At 33.7% G+C, this 22,016-nt stretch overlaps 1 protein-coding gene across 2 annotated transcripts; it reads right to left on the minus strand.

The window, feature by feature from the left end:
- Positions 1–1,241: 1,241 nt before the first annotated feature.
- On the minus strand, positions 1,242–20,300 carry HPS4 (Hermansky-Pudlak syndrome 4 protein). Of its 2 annotated transcripts, none has more exons than XM_088265311.1 (9): positions 20,042–20,300; positions 14,302–14,536; positions 13,073–13,306; positions 9,151–9,245; positions 6,992–7,220; positions 5,436–6,724; positions 5,185–5,359; positions 3,301–3,521; positions 1,242–1,579 (listed from the first exon to the last, which is right to left on the minus strand). In XM_088265311.1, the coding sequence occupies exons 1-9, from the start codon at positions 20,047–20,049 to the stop codon at positions 1,246–1,248; spliced, it is 2,820 nt and encodes a 939-aa protein (XP_088121437.1). In that variant the 5' UTR covers positions 20,050–20,300; the 3' UTR covers positions 1,242–1,245. The 2 variants fall into 2 exon arrangements, with proteins under 2 accessions (XP_088121437.1, XP_088121438.1); XM_088265312.1 differs by lacking the exon at positions 20,042–20,300 and adding an exon at positions 16,817–16,839 and having other exon boundaries at positions 1,242–1,529.
- Positions 20,301–22,016: the final 1,716 nt, after the last annotated feature.

A 22,016-nucleotide genomic window follows, 5' to 3' on the forward strand; every position in this document is an offset into this window, starting at 1 on the left:
ATGATGACTGAGGAAGGGAGAAACTGCAGTGTTAATACAAGCAAAGACAAATTAGGGACTAAACTCGTTTCTATGACGATACATATTTGTGGTGTTTTTTTTACATCCCTATACTTTTTGACATTCGACATTCGTATGCATTTTCAGAAACCAATTATGTGCAAAAGTCAAGGACTGCCAGTATGTTTTGTCTTAGGAAAGTGTAATACTCAAAATAATACTTTTATTTAAGTATTTTACTAGTAACTAATGCACACACTACAAACATGTTTTCCAATAATTTTAGTATCATTTACATTCTTTTACTTTTGGATAACGGACAAAGTCATAGCAACTTTAAGAATAATATTGCTTCTAAATCACATTTACTAATTTTTCAATAGGAAGTTGTACCATAGTAAACTTAAAGTAACTAAGGGCCAATAAAATAATATCCAAATGAGTAAATTTCAAACTACTTTACTTGGAGATATAATACATAACATCAAATAATATGGGAAATAAGCTACCATATTTACAAAATGAACAAGTACAACTTACTTTTTTGAGAATTTTTTACGTAAAAAAAGAACATCACCCGTGAAACTCCCATCTGTTGTTTATAGCAACGAACTTTGTCGGTGGACTGTGAGGAAGGAAGGTAAGTAAAATTTGGACAAGCCTGTAAGTACTCTATGAAAAGTGAGAAAACAAAAAATAAAATAAAAAATCATTGCAATATTCAACAAGATTGTTTGAAAATATTTAGCTTAGTGCTATGCCTGAAATTTAACCACGATTTAGTACATTTTTTTGTACACTATATCATTTACCAAAACAGTGTGTTTACCACAGATAAAACGCTTAAGTTGGCATTTGGCAAGAGAATATTGTCCGTTGTAAATGATCATTCAGTTTATAGTATCAACATTTAATCTGCGTTAAGTTGCGTGCCTAGCTGATGCGTGTTTACAATTACACGGCCCATCCATAGAGGTGTTCACATTGAGATGGATTGTTTTTCGAGATTTACGTAATTGCTATGACACATGACAATCACATATCATGTTTAAAAAAAACTAATGCAGAATTCTGAATATGAAGTCAAGCATTCCGTTTATGGTCTTGCAAAAAGACATATTGTAGACCGATCTGCTCAATTTCTGTGGTCAAATTAAACTTCGGTGTTTTATCTGTGGTGCATAGAAATAAAATTTAGATAGATATAAAATTTAAATAGAAATAAAATTTAAATAGAAATAAGATTTATAAATTGATTGAAACACATGCCATAAGGTGATCAGAAAGAAAGTACGAAGCCGCTATAATAATAACAGGGAGCAAGTACAGTAATGTCGGGATGTATCTGGCGAGGGGGGAGTTAGAATATGGTGATGGAGTGGTCTCTCTGCAGGCGTCGCTTGGCCTTGAGAGGAGCGGTGCCCATAAGGTCGGCGGGGGTGGGCAGGCCGGGGTGCTTGCAGCCCGACTCCTGGTAGTAGACCTGGGCGCCCCCGCAGGAGGTGCCAAACACCAGACTCTCTTCGCTTCTGCAAAAGTGCCACTTAATCTTACCTCCTGTCCGCTAAACTCACTTGGGCTGAAAGTTGTATGTGTTGTGAATGTACAGTGTCAATTATATACATAATATATTAAAAATAATAAAATGAGTATAAAGTTCGTAAGCAAAAAAAACATCCATGAAATACATATCCAATATATAAAAACAATGTGATGGAATAACCCGCAAAGCCTCTATTAGAGGCTTGTCTGCGGGTAAGATAGTAAGGATAGGGAAGGTAAATGTGAAAAATGCATCACAAATACCCAGACTAAATGAAAATAAATCATTCTTGAATTTATTTTGCAATTGGCGGGAATGGAACCAGCGACGCCAGTTTCGCAGTCTAGCGTCTACCCAACTGAAGCGTGTTTACAAAGATATATTGTTTTTTAAGATTTCCGTAATTACTGACACATGACAATCACATCATGTTTAAAAAAAACTACTGCGGAATTCTGAATATGATGTCAAGTATTCCATCTATGGTCTTGTATAAAGACATATTGTAGACCGATCTGCTCAATTTCTATGATCAAATAAAAATTCGGTGTTTTATCTGTGGTGCATGGAAATAAAATTTATATAGAAATAAAATTTGTACGCAACGGCGCCTGAAAAATTACAAACCAACATAATTTAAGGTAGGAAGACAGACCGTCAGGTATTGTCATAAGATGGAGGGAATATAAATAATTAGTTGATACGTATGTATAATGTCGTGTTTGATATGAGAAAATATACAGTGTGTGAGTGTTTAAAGTTGCAGTGTAAAATTCTAACAAAAATACAATAATATAAAAAATAAACATTTATAAAAAGTACAGTATGTGCACTATTGAAGTTGAAAGGTTTAAATGTCACATTGAGTATTTTACATTAGAAGAATATTAATCAAAGGTTAAATTTTGCTAAAAATAATAGTATGAAATTTGATTTCTGTAAAATTTCACAAGAAATATTACAGAATGTAATTTTTGATTTAATAAGTACATATTACGTTAGATGAATTTATTAACAACTGAATGCTAGGAATTTAAAAGAAAATGTGTATTTTCTTTTTCTCTAAAAATTTTATTATTGTAAAAAAATTGGGGAACAGTACCTACATAACACCTCAGACAACTTTAAATTCTTTTTTTGAAATGTTTGATGGATGGAATTGTTTGAAATTTTTTGTTTCTTTAAATGCATGAGGTTGTACAACTGCCTATTTTTGCGGTTATATCAAGGAGAGTTTGGCAGGTACAAAAAAGGAGTTTTGATTGGTTGCAAGATATTGCTTCTTAGCAATAAGCTCGCCAAAGTACATATTTTTTTTCCATACCTGAAGTTAAAATACTTACTTATAACCCTTATCCGCACATAATGGTGCATAGGGCACTGCATCAAATCGACGCAGTGTTATCTTGATCATTACTTACATGAAGGCAAGGTGATCACTCTTGCGCTTCAGGAACCAGTCCAGGGTAATATTAAATAAATATTACAGTGTTAAATCACTAATATTTATTTTCACCCTCCCCTGGGAATCGAACCCGGGACCTCCAGCATGGTAGCCAAACACGCTGACCATTACACCACGGAGGCGGACACAAGTTCAAAACACACACACACACAAAGTCAACTAACAAGAAGTTAAAATAAATAAAAAATTTTAAAAATCCGTATGACTTGAGCTCGGTCTTCATCCGAACTGTTTACAAATTTTACACAATTTCTCCTCAAACTGATTGCTCAGTTCATCAATTTTAACTAACCTGATGATGAACTCAGTGAGCGATGGGTCCTCCTGGAAGTCCTTATGGATGTACCCCATGGTGGCGACGTCCCCCGAGGCCCAGGGGCCGCCCTTGCTGACGGGCCCCCACAGCGGGTCTAGGGACAGGTAGCTGTAGGCCTCGCTTGACTCCTCGCAGCCCGGGAGGGGCTCCATGCACATCTGCTCCACGGGGGCCAGCGACTGGCCACTCACTTGGTACTGCAAACAAAATATTTCATACCTTTTGAAATTCTCCCAACATATTATTTTAATTTTTTATTTTTAAATTCTTTTGCATTTCACAATATATTATATAATTACAAGTCCAAAAAATAATGTTTATACAAAAAAAGATCCCACAAAGGAATGGCCTGTGTGTGGGTACCGTAGAACGGGGCTACTTGAACTTATTTATTATTGTAGACCAAATACAGATTTAATTTTTTTTGTACTGGGCTCAAGTAACACATCAAAGTTCAAGTAGCTCCGGTCTACGGTATACATTTTATTTTCGCTTATAATAAAGGGCACTGGCAAGATACAACAGATATCAGAAATAAAATAAAATTAAAAGAAACAAAATAAAAAAACATGAAAATGAAAAAAGTTAGCAAATATGCACTATATGAGTTATAAAAAAAGAAGAAGGTACTTATATCTGTTTTTTTAATAAATAATTTAAGCAAAATTTTAAATTGAAACAAACTTAGGTCTAACATATAGTCTTTGTGGTATGAATTAAACAGTTTTGGATGAATAATAAATAATACAAAAAAATAAAAAAATACAAATACAATGCTTCAAATAATGTTTAAAACCAGGCATGTCAAACTCACGGGTATATTTATTGCGGCCTGCGGATACCCGTGGTTATATTTTTCATTTATATTTATTCTTCATTGAAATTATTTTTTGTACGGGAACATATGATATTCTTTTACAAAATCATTAAGTTGGATCTTCTGTACCTCATGTGACTGTCTTTGATAATAAATTATTAACTTAAAGTTAGATAAAAATGAAAATGAAATTTTTGAGTTTTTTTATGTGTCCCGCCGGCGTACCCAAAATACCTTATGCGACCCTTGGTACCTTTTGAGTTTGACACCTCTGTTTAAAAACTAACTAACTAACTAACCATTGTGCTCTATTCTCTCTGCCAGGGGTAGGCAGAGAGAATAGAGCGCCACACCACTCTGTCCTTGCAAACATTCTTCGCCTCTTCCACGTTCATGCATCTCCTCATACATACCCGCCGATTGTTACAACTCCTAACCTGACCACTTTCAAGTATTAAAACGACTCACTAAACCGATTTTTAATAGAGAAATTCATCATTTTAATACACCAAGACATGATAAAATACACGTGAAGCCGATAAACACGACTAAGTTTGGAGTAAGGTCCTTGCAATATATTGCCTATACCCAAATTAACCAGCTGCCTGATATACTATATATAATAGAACCCAGTCAGGGATCCAAAATGAATGAAGTGAAAGATATTGGTGTTAGTGATTAGTTATATTTATTTGTGTATGCAGTTTTTATTACATTTATTTTATTACTTTACTTGTTTGCGAGTGACAGTTAACTGCATAATAACCTGTACACAACGCAAAACTAAATGACGGCTGAGAATGGTTGCGAATTTTACAAGGTTAACTGTGGTAGTTGAGTATTTGCTGTCCGACGATTGAATTTAAAAAATTAATTAATAGTGACTTTTTTAAAAGATTTCTATTTCTAGCTCCTAACTGACAATTGGACATAAATAATCTTAAATAAGAAAGGAATATAATATGAGAAAATGTAACGAATTACCATCCCAGTGATGGGAAGAGTAATGGTAAGTCAATTAGTCACATCTGTAGTGTACTTACCAATGAATTAATAGTACTTGAATCTTTAGCTGCCTCCTCATCTATCAACATGATGACTGATATATTCTGAAGTCCATACACATACAGCACACTTTTTTCACAGTCTATAGAAAAACTAGAACTGTGAGAATCATCTTCACTATCACTCTCGCTATCTGCAGAGTTAGTGCTTTTTCTGTAAAAATCAAAGATTATACTACAAGTTACATTTAAAAAAATGTTAGGGGTTTGTATTATAAGGATAAACTTACTCTTTAGATACTTCTGGGAAAACTATAGTCTTTTCAACACAAGGTGTGCTCAAAGCAAAATCTTTGAATTCCATGGGGGTGACTCCTCTACTGCTGTAACCGCTAGATTTTTCTGAAAAGGCTAAATGGCTAAGTTTTTCCATCAAAGGTGTGAGCTGCACCCCTGAGAGCTTTTTCCTGTTCTGAGAATCAAAGAGAGAACTACTTTCCGATTCTCTCGAACCAACTTTTTCACTACCTAAGGATTTGAGAGGCAAACACAGTGATTTTCTTCTCAGTTTGTCTGGTTTGGGTGGAAGGTCAGAATCGCTCTTGGGGTTTACAGTGTTGATAACGTCGTGAGAATTTCTTCTGACAGGAGATCCTTTTGTTTCAGACTTCAATCCTTCGAAAGGTTCATATTTGCTAGGGATGGCCGCTATCACTGGCTTCGGAGTGTCCTTTGTTTCTTTGGACAGTTCCGCAAAGTTCTGCGATAAATACTCATTGAAAAGAGATTTGGATATAGGCAATCCGTCATTTCTGAATACTGGATAGTAAGGATCTGTTATGGTAGCACACATTCTTTCAGATTCGACGTCTTCTGTTTGAATGTCATCCGAATTTAGGCTGACATTTTGACTATGGATTCCGGCTTTACCGAAACGCATAGCAGCGAGATGCGAGATGCGCCTGAACCCACTGTTAATATCACTGAGACTTTTAAATCTTCTCATATTTTCTAAAGGCTTCGCTACCATATTTTCTCCAGTCACATTAAACTCTTTGCTCATCTTTCTCGCTGGTTTTTCCAACGTTATATCTTGCTTATTATCGGCATCATCTGTCTGGATTTCTGTTTCTACGGCAGTGGGCTCGTCAGGTACATTGACGGGAACATTCAAAGCTTCGGCTAACAGCTGATCATCGGAATTCCTGCAAATGGACATAACATTTCCGTGGAGGCGTTTGAATTCCAGCATCGGTGTGGAGCATACACTGGTCTGCCCTGTGAATACTGGAGCGGGTGCTATAGGAGGCGCTGCATCTTCATCTATGCTGTCTCTAGATACCGAGTTTTTGAAGGTTAATGTGAGTTTATTGGGCCTAACACGAGGTTTGTTCATGAAGGGGACAACATCCGGCATGTTGGAGGTAGTTTCCTTGGCAATGGATTTGTCAGTTCCCAGAGGAGAAGAGGGTGAAGGAGATCCGGTGTGAATATCTTCCTCGGGAACTGCAGTAAAAAGTAAAGATTTGTCTCTCTTCATTGAGCTAACTATTGGATCTTTTTGTTTTGAAGGGGCATTCTAAAATATATAAAAAGAAACATTAGATTCAATTTAATATGTATAAATGATATTGGTAATTTCCACACATTACATATTACAACATTAGCATGAAGAATTAATACCTAAACCAAAAATCACAACATGGAAGAGGATTGGTAAAATATAGAAACTATCCTATTCTAACATTCTGATGATTTCTATGGATTTTACCATAAACTGTTTAAATATTATTTGAGGTTAGGTTGGAGTTGAAAAATTAAAATCAACAACAAATATTCTATGTACCTTATTTGATTTCAGTTTTTCAAATCCATTTTGGAACCATGATCGAACCCTGTCGGCGTCCTTTTTGAGAGTTTCATAATTCTTTTTCCTGATATAGACTACAAGAAGTTGCACTCCTTGGGGGAGTTCATAGTCTGTGGCGAAGGATTCGGCGGGAGATTTGATGCGATACGGGTCCACCATAGACAAATGAGATGTCAGCTTAGTGGTCAACTGAGTAGCTACTATTCTGTAACAAAATATAACCCTATAATTTCCTTTTGAATAATAAACATTTTAATTTATGAAGTAAAAATTGTTCGAATTTTGAATTGGAGTTAATACATAGACAAAAAAAATGCCGTTTCCCCGCAGAGATAGGGAGAAAGGATGGATTGCCACACTCTTCTGTCCTGACATACATTCCTCGCCTCCTTGACATCCATACATCGTCATACATAATCGGAGGGCATGTAGACTTTTGATGCCACCAGATTTTAGGTTCTGATTGATCTGATCATGCCAAGTCCTTTTCGGCCGTCCTCGTTCTGTTTTCCCGCTCACATTCGCCACATATATTTTCTTAGTCATTCTCCATTCGCTCCACATGTCCATACCTTAAAGAACTCTTCCTAATCTTTTCAATTATTCCTTGTTCAGCCTTACATTCCTTTATTATCTTCATCTTCATTTTTATACAAAATAGACTGTTGATGATGATATAAAATTATGCTGCATTTGCATGTAGCATATCGAAATGTTTAATAAATGAAGTCATATCAACGGGATCCTGATTTTACATGTGACCAATTGGAAATTAAGTGAACTTTGTTTTTTATACAATTTTATACAAATCTGGGGTTTTCCGGTTAGGAGTTATTTTTACATTTTGATATAGATGAAGAATATGGAAGTCAGGGTATTTATAGGTCTACAGTTTTAAAATAAGGGTCTTTGCTAAATAAAAAGGTTACTCAAATCAACCATAGATGCTGCCGAGAACTCACACATGAAAGAACATGTCTATTATATGAGATATATTTATATGTGAGTTCCAAACAACTGAGTAGAGTGCTTGTCAGTCAAGGGTAGAAAGGTGAATGTTATAATAATAATAATAAAACCCTTATCCGCACCCCAATGGTGCATAGGGAACTGCGTCATATAAACGCAGTGTTATCTTGATCATTTACACATGAAGGAAAGGTGATCAGCCCTACGTTTCAGGTACCAGTCCAGGGTAATATTGAATAAATATGACAGTGAAAAAATCACTTATATTTATTTTACCTCCCTTGGGAATCGAACCCGGGACCTCCAGAACGGTAGCCGAGCGTGCTGACCATTACACTACGGAGGTGGACAAGGTGAATGTTACACATTTATAAAGTGATCACTTTGAACCAACCAAATCACAAGCCCTGTAAATACCCAGACTTTTATTGTCTTATTCATCTATGTTGAGATGTCAAAATGTAAAAATATGTAAAATAAATGTAATAGATATTTGAAATTAGGTGCAATGACTACCATTGGGTTGAGTTTTTGAAATTTTCCTAAGGGCCGCATACAGACAGTAATATAAAAAAAAAACTTATAACGAATTTCATACTTTTTTAATTAAAAAAAAAAATATTATTAATAATTTTAATGCAGAGGTAATCAGAAAGTACAATCAGGGTAATTGTGAAAAAGAACCATTACTACGACCAGATGTGGGAAGAAAGCACACATTGAACCAACAAAACATGTATCTGTATGGTAAAATTATTAATTAGGACACATAAATCAAACAAAATTACCAATTTTATTTAACAATTGCCACTCAGTGCGAGATTTGAGTTTCTTTTCACCAGAATATATGCATTTCATGTAATTATAGAATCTTGAATGGTTTTAATAACTTAAATATGATTTTAAATACATTCTGAAGGACCCGATATTAAAAAAATATTCATCATACATGACCGCAGGCCGCACGTAAAGGCACCGCGGGCCACGGGTTGGCCACTCTTGTTATAAACAGTTTAATGATACATAATCATGCAGATATACAGTATTCGTAGCAGTTTACATAGACCTAATTGTTGAAATTTCATGGCAATAGGTTTGTTCACAGTGAAAGAAGGTTTTATACTTTATTTTTGGTTTCTAATAAGAGGAATGTTTTCCAGACTCACTTGTTATTGTATAGTATAGTACCACCTAGGACCCCGTCTATGCGTTGGCAATGCTCCAACACTTGCATACTTTCCAAAAATATATTTGTAGCACTCTAGAAATAATAAAAATGAAATAATGTTACTACATATATGTATAAAAAATCAATTACAAATAAGTACAGTGGAACCTCTTATAACGATCACCTCTCATAATGAGAAAAAAAAGGTGAAAAAGTTGCTCCTACATTTTGCATAATGAATTACAGAGAGAGGGCAAGTACTTTTTTTCACGACAAGTTATTGTGAACCGGGACTTCCGCAACAGTCAAAACAAAAATTATCCGCTTAACGAGTAAGATTCTGGAGCGAATTATGTTCGTTATGAGAGGTTCCACTATATTTTAAATTCATATAAATATGTAAAAATGTAAATATTATTTATTGACTTGGCGTTTAATTTGTATAACTCCATTTTAATTTATGTATTAATTTTAAATCAAACACAGATTTTGTGAGTCTACTAAGTTGTATTTTATTAACAAAAAACACATAAAAAATTATATTGTGACAATTGTTTCGCCTTGTTAGGGCATTATCAAACGAATGTGAAGATCAAATGGACTACGGTCCTTATGTAGCTATACAATTCTATGTGACAGTTATTGCTGCACATAAATTATTGCTGCACATGTTAAAACTGTCACATAGAATTGTATAGCTACATAAGGACCGTAGTCCATTTGATCTTCACATTCGTTTGATAATGCCCTAACAAGGCGAAACAATTGTCACAATATAATTTTTTATGTGTTTTTTGTTAATAAAATACAACTTAGTAGACTCACAAAATCTGTGTTTGATTTAAAACTAATACATAAATGTAAATATTACTTTGTTCAAAATCTCAAATCACCTAATGCTATTCGCTACTCATTTATTATTCTTTGTTTTGAAATTTTTACACATTGTAGAATTAATACGTACGTGTTTTTATCAATCTAAATAAACAAAAATTTAAATGTCAGTTTGCTCAAAATCATAGATTTTCTAAAGTTATTCACCGATTGCTTTGAATTTTTGACATAATGCATTAAAAAAGCGCAACAGGTAAAAACATTTTTTTTACCTCAGTGGCAGCGCTATCAATTGGACGTAAAAGCAATACGCGCTCATAAAAAATATTGCTCATGGCGGAGAGCGTACTTCTTGACTGCTTCTGTCGTCGAGCATTTTTAATGTTTTATATTGCATTGTTTCATAGATAATTAATATTTTCACTGCTTCACTAGCATTGTGGAATTAAACATATTAGATATGTGTGATTTCTGTTTACTTTATTTTCCATTTCACCAGACTGAGGCTCAGCAATGCGTGGAGTTTACAGCAATATGTTAGTCATATAATAATGACACAGTCCAGTTTTGATAAAATGATGTGACAAAGACGAGTGAAAATGTAATAGTAGATAGGTAAATTATAGACTCAATAAAATGAGTAATGTTAATTGAATGTTATTATTATGAAAAGTAAATAAAGAAAAATAAGATAAGGAAAAAATAAATTTGATTTATTAAGGAAATAATTATTGATTACATTTATTAAAATCATTGTTGGTGCAGGAATTTAAAATTGATACAATACAGTGAAGTACAGTGGAACAGCAAAATGGATTTTGGATATAGCAAACAAAATATCTAATTGAAGTTTTCCCCAAATACATTTGTGACTTATGTATGAAATATTTTAAAATAAATATATAAATAAATAAGAGGCTGACAATAGCCAAATTAAACAAATATGGCTGACAATAGCCAAATTAAACTATATGTTTACATTAAATTAAAATAGCTAATTGAAGTTTTCCCCAAATACATTTGTGACTTATGTATGAAATATTTTTAAATAAATATAAAAATAAATAAGAGGCTGACAATAGCCAAATTAAACAAATATGGCTGACAATAGCCAAATTAAACTATATGTTTACATTAAATTTCTTTAGAAATGCATTTTTTTCATATTTAATTTAAAAAGTGTTCCGCCGATAAAACAGAGCGTGACAGAGAAAACCAAAATGGCGACGTTAGGGCGTCAGTTTTAAGAAGGACTTCATAAACTTAATAAACCCAGTTATCAATAACCCGCAACTTAATTTTCTTAAAACCCAGGTAACATTTGACGTAACTGTTTATTTTTTCTAAAAACAGTATTTTTGTATTGGAAAAATAAGTTTTTGAAAAATGGTTTTGAAAAGAAAAGAGTTATTGAAAGGTAATGACTTAATATTAAAAAAAAATATAAAAATATTTTTTTAATATATCGTCTAAAACAAATCTAACTCGTAACATATTTTTTTAAAAATGTGTGCAGAGACATTCGGCTTCTCGCGCAGCCGATTGCTTACTGAATCATCTAGTTTGCGAGTTCCCTCTTAAGGACTAGAAGATAGGAATAGCAGAAAATTACAGTGGAACCTCTCATAACGAGCAATAAAAAATGTGAAAAAGTTGCTCCCTTAACTAGCGACATTTCACATGAGTTAACCTGTCTTGTCCGCCTCCGTAGTGTAATGGTCAGCACGCTCGGCTACCGTTCTGGAGGTCCCGGGTTCGATTCCCGAGGGGGGTAAAATAAATATAAATGAATTTTTCACTGTAATATTTATTCAATATTATTACCCTGGACTGGTACCTGAAGCGGAGGGCTGATCACCTTTCCTTCATATGTAAACGATCAAGATAACACTGCGTTTATATGACGCACTGCCCTATGCATCATTGGGGTGCGGATAAGGGTTTAAAAAAATAAATAAATAAATAACCTGTTAACCGGGCGGCCCGCTGTCCAATTACGCAACCTGTAACGGGCGCGAATACTGATTCACTCCGTGTCTTAAATTCATGTCGAGACATGTATGGATGACTAATACCTTTGTTGTTGGAAAAATATACGTCCATATATATAATATAATAAACATATATGTTTATTATATTATATATATGGACGTATATCGGGTACGGGTAGGACATATGAATACGTCCTTGAAATATATTTCAAGGACGTACGTGAAAAAGGTACTTTACTTTTAACCTGTTAACTGGGCGGGACGCATAAATACGTCAAACGTAAACAATATCGGGTACGGGTAGGACATATGAATACGTCCTTGAAATATATTTCAAGGACGTATTCATATGTCCTACCCGTACCCGATATTGTTTACGTTTGACGTATTTATGCGTCCCGCCCAGTTAACAGGTTAAAAGTAAAGTACCTTTTTCACGACATTAACTTGTGAACCGGGACTGGTCAAAACAAAAGATGTTTCGCTTTACGATTAAGATTCTGAGATTCTTATGAGAGGTTCTATTGTATTTTTAAATGGAACATTTTTATAATTATTTGTACAAATAGATTAGCTGAGCAAAAGCGTTTGCGATTACGAACAATATTATTTTTAGACATCTCATCAAAGATGAAGAAGAATATGGAAGTCTGGGCATTTACAGGGCTGACGACCGTCATAGGCTGGTTTAAGTGATCACTTTACACACGTGTAACATTCACCAAAAAAAAATAATGATGAATAATAAAAAGCTTCTTTACATCTCACCAATAGATGTCTCTAGTGAAGTTCTAGTGATTCAAGATCAAGGTTTCTAAATTGGTTCATATATATGGAACTTCCAAGAATTTGAGTAGTGTGGTTGTCAATAATGGGTAGAATTGGTGAATGTTACACATGTGTAAAGTGATCACTTAAACCAGCCTATGACGGTCGTCAGCCCCATAAATGCCCAGACTTCCATATTCTTCTTCATCTTTGATGAGATGGCAAAAAATAATATGAAAATAACTCCTGTAATTGGAGATAATCCAGATTTTGTGAACAAGTACACACTCAAAATGTTGTACGAACAATATATTGAGAGGCATATACCTTGGGCAGGTTGAGAAGAGGCACGCTCTGAAACATGTAACTCCCGTACTGGAGAATGGGCAAGTATGTCTCCAACATCTGGTAGAGTTTCTCCGAGAAGCGAGGATTGTTCTCCCCGGGGAACTGGGCCGCGAGGGTCTGCAGGTCGCAGTGGTACACCTTGATGAGGGAGGTCAGCTTCTCCGCCCGACTCTTCAGCATCCAGTCGGGGATGTTACGATCGCTGCCCACGGCCTTTGGAGATCACAAATTACCATTATAAAAATATTATGTTGATAGGTAAATTATGGTCTAGATAACAGTGCGTTATCTATCTTAACCTGTCTGGGTGTGAGTTTCTCCGGACAAAACTGTATCTGAGGAGTGAATTTGTTTTTGTTTTTTTTTTTTACTTTTAAATTTTTATATTATAGTCGATGCTATTAGCAACATGTTTTCTTGAATAAACAAAGATATTTACCCCAGTAAACATGATTTATATCAAAATTATCGAAATACCGATAAATCATGTTTTTAACATGTTTTGATATAAATCGTGTCATAAATCATATTTTGTATCGGCCGTACATGTACGTCCAAACTCCTTTGAGAAAAGTTTGGTATGGCCGTACATGTACGGCCATACTCCCGGACAGGTTAAAAAATGGGAAAAATATACATTGTAATTGTTGAATTTTTCTATGCTTAATTTTCTAGCTTACCGTGATAAAATCATCGGTATTGTAAAGTGTCCAAAAGCACCTTTTAATTTACAATAAAAAAAATATATAATTTAAATAATTTTTGTTTAGTTATTTTTCTTAATTATTTAACAATACAGCCACTAAAGCCTAGTGAGAGAATGTAAAGGTGAAGACTGACCGGAGCATTTCGTCGTAACATAACGTCGTAACATCGCTCGCGGCGAGCATCAGCGAGCATCCGTAACTATGGATGGAGCGCTCGGCTCGCTGTACTGACTGCCTGAATGCTCGCATCGTAACGTGTTACGATGTTATGATGAAATGCTCCGGTCAGTCTTCATCTTAACATGTATTTGGAAAAATCACACTAAATGCTTAAAGACATGTATGAAATGATAATATGGAATTTTTAGAGTTTGTATTTTACTATTATGGACATACACATTGCGTGCTATTACTCGTCTTAACAGTGTTATCAAATAAGTGATGCAGTGCCCTATGCACCACCGGGTGCAGATGAGGGTGTTGAAGAAGAAGAATACTCACCAGAACGTATCTGCCGTACTCTTGGATGACGAACTTGCCGCTGTGCAGGGCGAGCACGCGCGGCGCGGAGAACATGGCCTTGAGGCAGTGCGAGACGCCCATGAGCTGGCCGCACAGCGCCATGCGCTGCGTGTCCGACACCCAGCCCGGGTGGAAGTACAGCACGGCGTCGGCCGGGTCGTCCGCCTCCGCCAGGCAGCGGAGCGTGTCGTACACGAACACTATCATCATCTCCCTGCAACAATTCGATACGTCAATGTGATGAATGCCCAGCCCTGCACCATTAACCTTCCCCTCCCGGTGATATATATTTACTACAACTCGACTTTTCAAATGAGAATATCAATATAAAATTTAATGGATACGGGCTCAGAATTTTTGTATTCCTCTGTAATTTTTTTATTTTTTTTTCTTTATTTTAAATTCTTTTGCATTACATAAACATAAATTCAAATACAAAAAAAAATATATAAAAATGAATACAAAAAAAGATCCCACAATGGCATGGCCTGTGTGTGGGTATACAATATAATTTAGTCATAGTAAAGGGTATAAGGGTGTAGGTTTTATAAGTAGAACTAGAATATTAGTGTTAATATAATAATACAAAAAATACTTGACACTCAGAAAACAATTTTTTTTAAAAATAAAACTAAAAACTTAAACACATAAAAAAGATAAAAAGTAAAAAGATAGCGAGCATGTACTACAAGAAAAAGGAGCTTAAATCTGACTCTTCTATAAATAATCTAAGCAAATTTTTAAATTTATACAAACTTAGGGAATTAACATCTAACAAATAGTCTTTGTGGAATTAGTTGAACAGTTTTGGAGCTAAGAAAAATGAGTGTCTTTGCGCAAGTCTGGATTTAAAATAAATAATAATAAAACCCTTATCCGCACCCCAATGGTGCATAGGGCACTGTTTCATATAAACGCAGTGTTATCTTGATCGTTTACACATGAAGGAAAGGTGATCAGCCCTCCGCTTCAGGTACCAGTCCAGGGTAATATTGAATAAATATTACAGTGAAAAAATCACTTATATTTATTTGACCCCCCCTGGGAATCGAACCCGGGACCTCCAGAACGGTAGCCGAGCGTGCTGACCATTACACTACGGAGGCTGGATTTACAAAAATATAATTATGTATTACATGAAAGTATTATGATATAAAGTAATTCATTTTCAGCGATGGAAAATAATAATTTGTGAATAAAATCGGGAATAAAATCACCACTAAACAAACGTTTCTGTGTAGCGTGCTTTGTAAGTATACGCGCATGTCGTAACGTGTTGACCACGCCAGTAGCACGCAGATCGTCTTGTGCGACGGTCCAGTTGCTACACCAACGGTTGCGGTTATTTGCGATATATTTTTCTTCTTCTCGTTTTCAGATTATACCAGAGCTAACATTACAAAATTATTACATTTCAACTTCAACTATGGTCAATAATAATATTAATAAAACCCTTATCCGCACCCCAATGGTGCATAGGGCACTGTGTCATATAAACGCAGTGTTATCTTGATCGTTTACACATGATGGAAAGGTGATCAGCCCTCCGCTTAGGTACCAGTCCATGGTAATATTGAATAAATATTACAGTGAAAAAAATCACTTATATTTATTTTACCCTCCATGGGAATCGAACCTGGGACCTACAGAACAATAGCAGAGCGTGCTGACCATTACACTACGGAGGCCGACATTTTATTATAACTTATTTAAAATTCTTCCCACGTCCGCCTCCGTAGTGTAATGGTCAGCACGCTCGGCTACCGTTGTGGAGGTCCCGGGTTCGATTCCCAAGGGGGGTAAAATAAATGGTCAATAAGAGCAACATTTAGGAATATTCACATTTTTCCCCTTTTTAAACCACATTTTCATATGGTGTACAAAATACATATCACCGGAACGCGCGGGAGTTTTTAGCATCCTAAGGGAAGGGTTAAAAGTCAATTCTTTATTTGGTACAAAAAATTCCATTATTTATAAAAATTGAAATATAACTGATTTAAAGGTTATCGAAACCAGGACCACAGCACAGGGAGCTAAATACGCTGACCATTACATCGCAGAGGCGAAACATCTAATATATATATTTAATATTACTATGGACTGGACCATGAAGCGCAGGAGTGATCACCTTGGCTTCATGTAAGTAACAATCAAGATAACACTGCATTAATATGATGCAGTGCCCTATGCATCATTGGGTGTGGATAAGCGTTAAAAGAAGAAGACAGGTTATCACTTCCAGGATGGGTAATTAATTATTTAGCAACCTGGAAAGTTCTAGATTTCACCAGCTTACTTCCTAATTTCTGAATTATTTATTTTGACTTTTATATATAGGGTATGTCAAATCCAATTTTCTTTTAGAGTGAAAATAGTCCAAAAAAATTTGAATAAACACCTTTGAATTTGATAAAAACATAAAAACGCAAATGAAAGGCGTATAACAAATATATGATGGATAAATTTATGAAAGAGAATTAATTTTTCTTACTGATCAATAGACATCTTAGCAAACCAACAAGAAACCTGATACTGATCAGTTGTATGACACCATTTTGTATTATTGTTGACGGTAAAAGTCAATGTTTCATTTACTTACTTAGTGACGATAATAACAATGAAAGCGCCTAGAAAATGACGAATCATAGCCATTGCACAATAATCACAAATTAATCACCATATTGAAAATTTGGGTTATTTGAAATCAGTTTAGAGGGTATTCAGTTGACAAAATAAATGAACTGAAAAAGTACTTTATGGAAAGATATATGCTCACTCTTTTCAAGAACGTCATAAATCAAAAATCGTAAATTTTTAGTTGTGCATGTTTTCAGAATGCCCAGATAATGTACTGTATCCCAGCAAAAGCGGCATATTTTTAACTTAATATTTACCCGCTACAGGGCAGAAAGTGTTGTTTTTCCATTTTTAAGAAAAGGTATTGTTTAATTATTTTTTTAAATATACTAAATATTTTTCAAATGGAGAAAAAACCTTCAGGTTTAACCTAAAAAGATCTGTTGCAGGGTAAAAAGTTCAATAAGTGGCTTAGTATTTATTTTTGATACATTGTATTATATTTTAACTTTAAAAATGTTCTCCTGAAAAATCAAATTTTTTGATTTATGACATTCTTGAAAGGAGTGAGCGATATATGTAGTGATTAGTCATATTTTCTTATTTTGTTTTTACCTTATGTTTTTTTTTTTAATATTTTCTTATTTGTTATATTTTTTCATTTTTTATATTTGCTCATTTGTTTATTTTAAATATGCTTCTTATGCCTATTTATTATACCTTTTCATTAAAAATCTCTTTTGTTACTTCATTATTTGTGTTCCAGTCTTGTTAACCTTAATCCCATATCCCAAAATGAGAAATAGAAATTACTCATCGGGAATATTATATGTACGAGTATATATGACTTATGTATGTAATATGTTTTGAAAAAAATAAATAAATAAATAAAAAATAAAAATTGATGAGGCAATGGGACACGAGGGTGTATCGGATTTGGTGGTGTCTTATTTGGAAAATATGATAAAACGAATTAGAGACATACATAAGCTATGTGACAGATCTTGATTGATGGATATAAACTAAATATGTTATAAATCCTTGTATGTACATAACAGGCAAGGAAAATTTCTAAGACAACTAACAAATACAGAAATAAAAATGTAAGAACTAGTACACAGTGAAAAATTATCAATTCTGTAGGCTCAGGGTAAAGTGTCGCGGACTCTTGAGTCAGAGTTTCTCGGTTTGAATTCATTCTACCACAATTTGATACCTATTTCTTATGTATTAATTTTAAATCAAATACAGATTTTTTGAGTCTACTAAGTTGTAGTTTGATAATGCCCTAACAAGGCGAAACAATTGTCACAATATTTTTTTTATGTGTTTTTGTTAATAAAATACAACTTAGTAGACTCAAAAAATCTGTGTTTGATTTAAAATTAATACATAAATTAAAATGGTGTTCTACAAATTAAACGCTAAATCAATAAATACCTATTTCTTAGGCTCACAGAAATAGTATGAAATTTAAGTATTTTTTAAAATAATAAAAACACAAATATTTCTCTTTTTAATAACAAATTTAATAAAAAACATATAACTCTTTATATAATAATGATGTAGATTGCATTCTTTGCTAGGACGCCGACTACGAGTTATCTTATACTGTGTTTGTTTGCCATACGAATATACAGCTAAGATAAAATTCCTAGTATATCAGTGCTAATATGGATAGATGGCACATGGGAAGAGCACAAAAAATCTATGCTGGCTTACAGGAACAGAAAATTGATTAATGAATGAACAGTATATACTAATGTACTGTAATTAGAATTTTTAATAATATATGATTATATGAAATTGGCTTTTTAAAGCGGAATTATGAAAATTGCCAACATGTTAATCATAATCTAGTTATATGTTGAAAAGTAGGCTTGTTACTTAACAGCACACTAGTAAAATGAACAAAGCATTTGGTGAAATGTGTATTGTCCAATATCAGTTATCGGTTAACTGGTGATGTCATATTCAAAATGGTATTTTTCAAGTTCTTACAACAAATAAAAGTTAAAAAAAAATTATAGGCACTAAGCCTTCACTCGTTTACGAGAGATTTTAGCTCTAACATGTTTGTTAAATTTATTTGCATTTTGTTATTTATTTATTTATTGAACAGCTAATGCCTTTATCACATGGGTCGGCCACCTGCGGCCCGCGAGATTCTCGCCGCAACGCACATGACGGACGGTATTATACACAATCGAGTGAAAGGAAGCGAGAAAGGGAACGAAGGGAATCTCATTGATTTTATTAAATACAATAAATGTCGTTAAAATATACACTTAGCGTTTTATTTTTAAAACTAAAATATTTGTACAAAAATATTGTATGTATACCTACTGCAAGTGCGGCCCGCACTGATCCCCATGAAAAATATTTGGCCCTTTTACAACAAAAGGTTGCCGACCCATGCTTTAACATAATACATATATACAGTATCTAATATAAAAATACACTAATGAATACACTAATAGAGAAACAAAAAGTCTTAAACATAAAATTATAATAAAATAACAAATAGTAAGCACTGGTAAATACATGTCTACTGCACACACTATCAGCGAGCAGCGAGAGAGAGTGAAACACAATGTTTAAATTTATCCATTATAACATGGAGAAGAAATGCTGAGCAAGTACAGACTTCATACAGAAGTTATAACAATAATAAAGTATTTAAGAGGAGATAGAGATAGAATCAGAAAAAACAACAACAATAATAATTAACTGAAATTAAGGGAAATATAAAACAAATGAAAGTTAGATGTTAGATTTTGAAGTCAACTTTTTAAAAAAAGAATTCATTTTTCATTTTGTTGTTAGTAAAAGTTGTCAGTAGGTAGGATTACATTTTTATGGCTTCACAAAAGCAGCTTAATAACGCACACAACTCAAGTAGCTAATTAAAAACAAAACAAAATAACAGAAACAAATTAAATTTATGATATCAATTTCATCCACAATAAACACTGAAGTTAAATTAAATTACATTAAATAAAAATAAGTCAAAATAAAAACCACAAATGGTAGAGCTGTCATTATGAATGAGTATATGTTGAAGATAGTAAAGCTATTTATATTATAATATAATACAACATATAAAACGAGTATGCAGATTAGAAAACATTGTACTTACTTTGCCATGGTAGTGATTTCAAGCTTATCTGCTTATAGAAAACCGTACTTTTCTCAGATCATCACTATAATAACATTTAATTTAATTAAGGCGATTATTTTAAAAACTGCATTTTAGATAAAGGAAACCACGAAACAATTACATTTTAAATGCGATAACAATGTCTATATGGCAGTAATAAATATGTCAATAATACGATATGGATTCTGAAACACGATCTTGACAGCAAGGGAAAATGCAAGAAAACTCAACCATAAACAGGTTGGGTTGACAGGAGTGCCGCAAAACCATAGATCTTTCTTATATCTACTCGAGGTCAAAACAACTATCCTTAGTCTATGGTATAATGTTGTTTCATCAAAGTGGCAGCAGCGGTCAACATACTACCCGCGGGTAATTCAATTACCCATCAAGAAAATATGATGATATTTTTATATAAAATTATTTATTCATTGAAATTGTTCTACACAGCTCTATAAAACAGATACATAAAGGAATACGTCCCATAACACACTTAATGACGTATAGCGGTGTCTGTTTTTCGTTTTGTTAAAATTAAGTTGAAACCTTCATATCTCCGTTACTTCTCTACAGATTTCAAGAAGAATGTTACCAATGGTCTTGTGATTTTTCATTTTAATTTATTAGGCAATGATAAAACACCATGAGAAATATTAATTCCGGATTATCCTCTTTTGAGGTAAACGGTTCAAGGCAGCAGGGCCTACCCGAAGGCTCGATTCCCAAACTTGGTGCTAGAATAGTCGGAATTCAAAGAGTTTTCCTCTACTTGACTTAAAAGCGGACCTGACTGTGGATTGTCTAGTGTTAATACTTTATATTACACAAAAGTCCGATAGATATTTTGGGGCCATTTGGTGTAAGGACACTTTGACACAATTTAAGTCCAGCACAATTTAAATCGAATTCGTTCTGGACACTTCAACCAGTGAATATCTCAGAGGTGTCGCAAGATGGGAAAAATTCGAAACCTCTGTGATGAGTCTTTATATTGAAGATAGATTGTATTTGACGCTTAAATGAAGATTCAAAAGATAATGGAAATAAAATCTTATTATTTCTATCTATCTAGCTAGTTATATTATAGATTTTAATTAAATTTAAAAGCAAGCGATGGTGACATTTTCCAGATTAAATAATCAGAAAAATGCTGAATTCTAAGAAATAATAAAAGTGATAAAAAACAAGTTTTATAGAAATATACTGAACAAGGCAAACTCGTTTGCTCGTCTCACCAGATTCATGATTATGGTATAATTTGTACTTGTGTTCCGATGACCGTGAACTCGATCATTAAACGAGTATTTGATTCGGATCAGAGAATCGATTCCTTAAATTGTTTCAGATTCTTAAAAACCTTGTTGACTTTCTGTCTGTATAACTGACCCAAATAAATTCTCATTTTCGATATTATTCATATTTAAAGCATTTACTTTGTGGTTAGTCATTTTTACTTATTTATTTTTTTACAAAAATGTTAATAAAATTAGTAAATAACCACTCACCGAGATTTTTACGTCTACCGGTTTCGAGACGTACCCGTCTCTTCGTCAGGACAATCACTAACACAGCATGCAAACAATACTACCCTTCACCACCATAGCACCATTTACACACTCAAAACTACACAAAATGTCTGTGTTAGACGTATGTATTTGGACACATTAAAAATGCTGTGAAAATGTTTTTTTTTTTAAATTACCTAACGTCCAAGTGACTCTGAAATCTAGCTACGGCTTATGCAACACCGCTTATCATGACCCTACTCAGGCTTAATTTTTTTAAGTTTCATAGCCTATTTAAAATTACTATAATTTAAATTTTTAAACTTCTTACCTAGAAAAAAAAATCCTTTAACCACCCTTATCAATTCCTCTCTTTTCCTTCTCCTTCCTGCTAATTCTATTATTTTATATAATACCCTTTTTTTGTTTTTTTGTTTAATCTCTGAATG

This window comes from Brachycentrus maculatus, unplaced genomic scaffold (assembly GCF_059751285.1).
Source record: "Brachycentrus maculatus isolate JH-2025_06_01 unplaced genomic scaffold, ASM5975128v1 h1tg000244l, whole genome shotgun sequence".
Classification (NCBI taxonomy): Eukaryota; Metazoa; Arthropoda; class Insecta; order Trichoptera; family Brachycentridae; genus Brachycentrus; species Brachycentrus maculatus.

What these genes read in the sequence shown, in the direction of transcription:
- HPS4 (XM_088265311.1), bottom strand. An exon ending in ACTATACTATACAATAACAA is followed by an intron (nt 7,221 to 9,150) that starts GTGAGTCTGGAA and finishes ATTTTGTTACAG; the next exon opens with AATAGTAGCTACTCAGTTGA. An exon ending in CTCACTGAGTTCATCATCAG is followed by an intron (nt 1,580 to 3,300) that starts GTTAGTTAAAAT and finishes TACAACTTTCAG; the next exon opens with CCCAAGTGAGTTTAGCGGAC.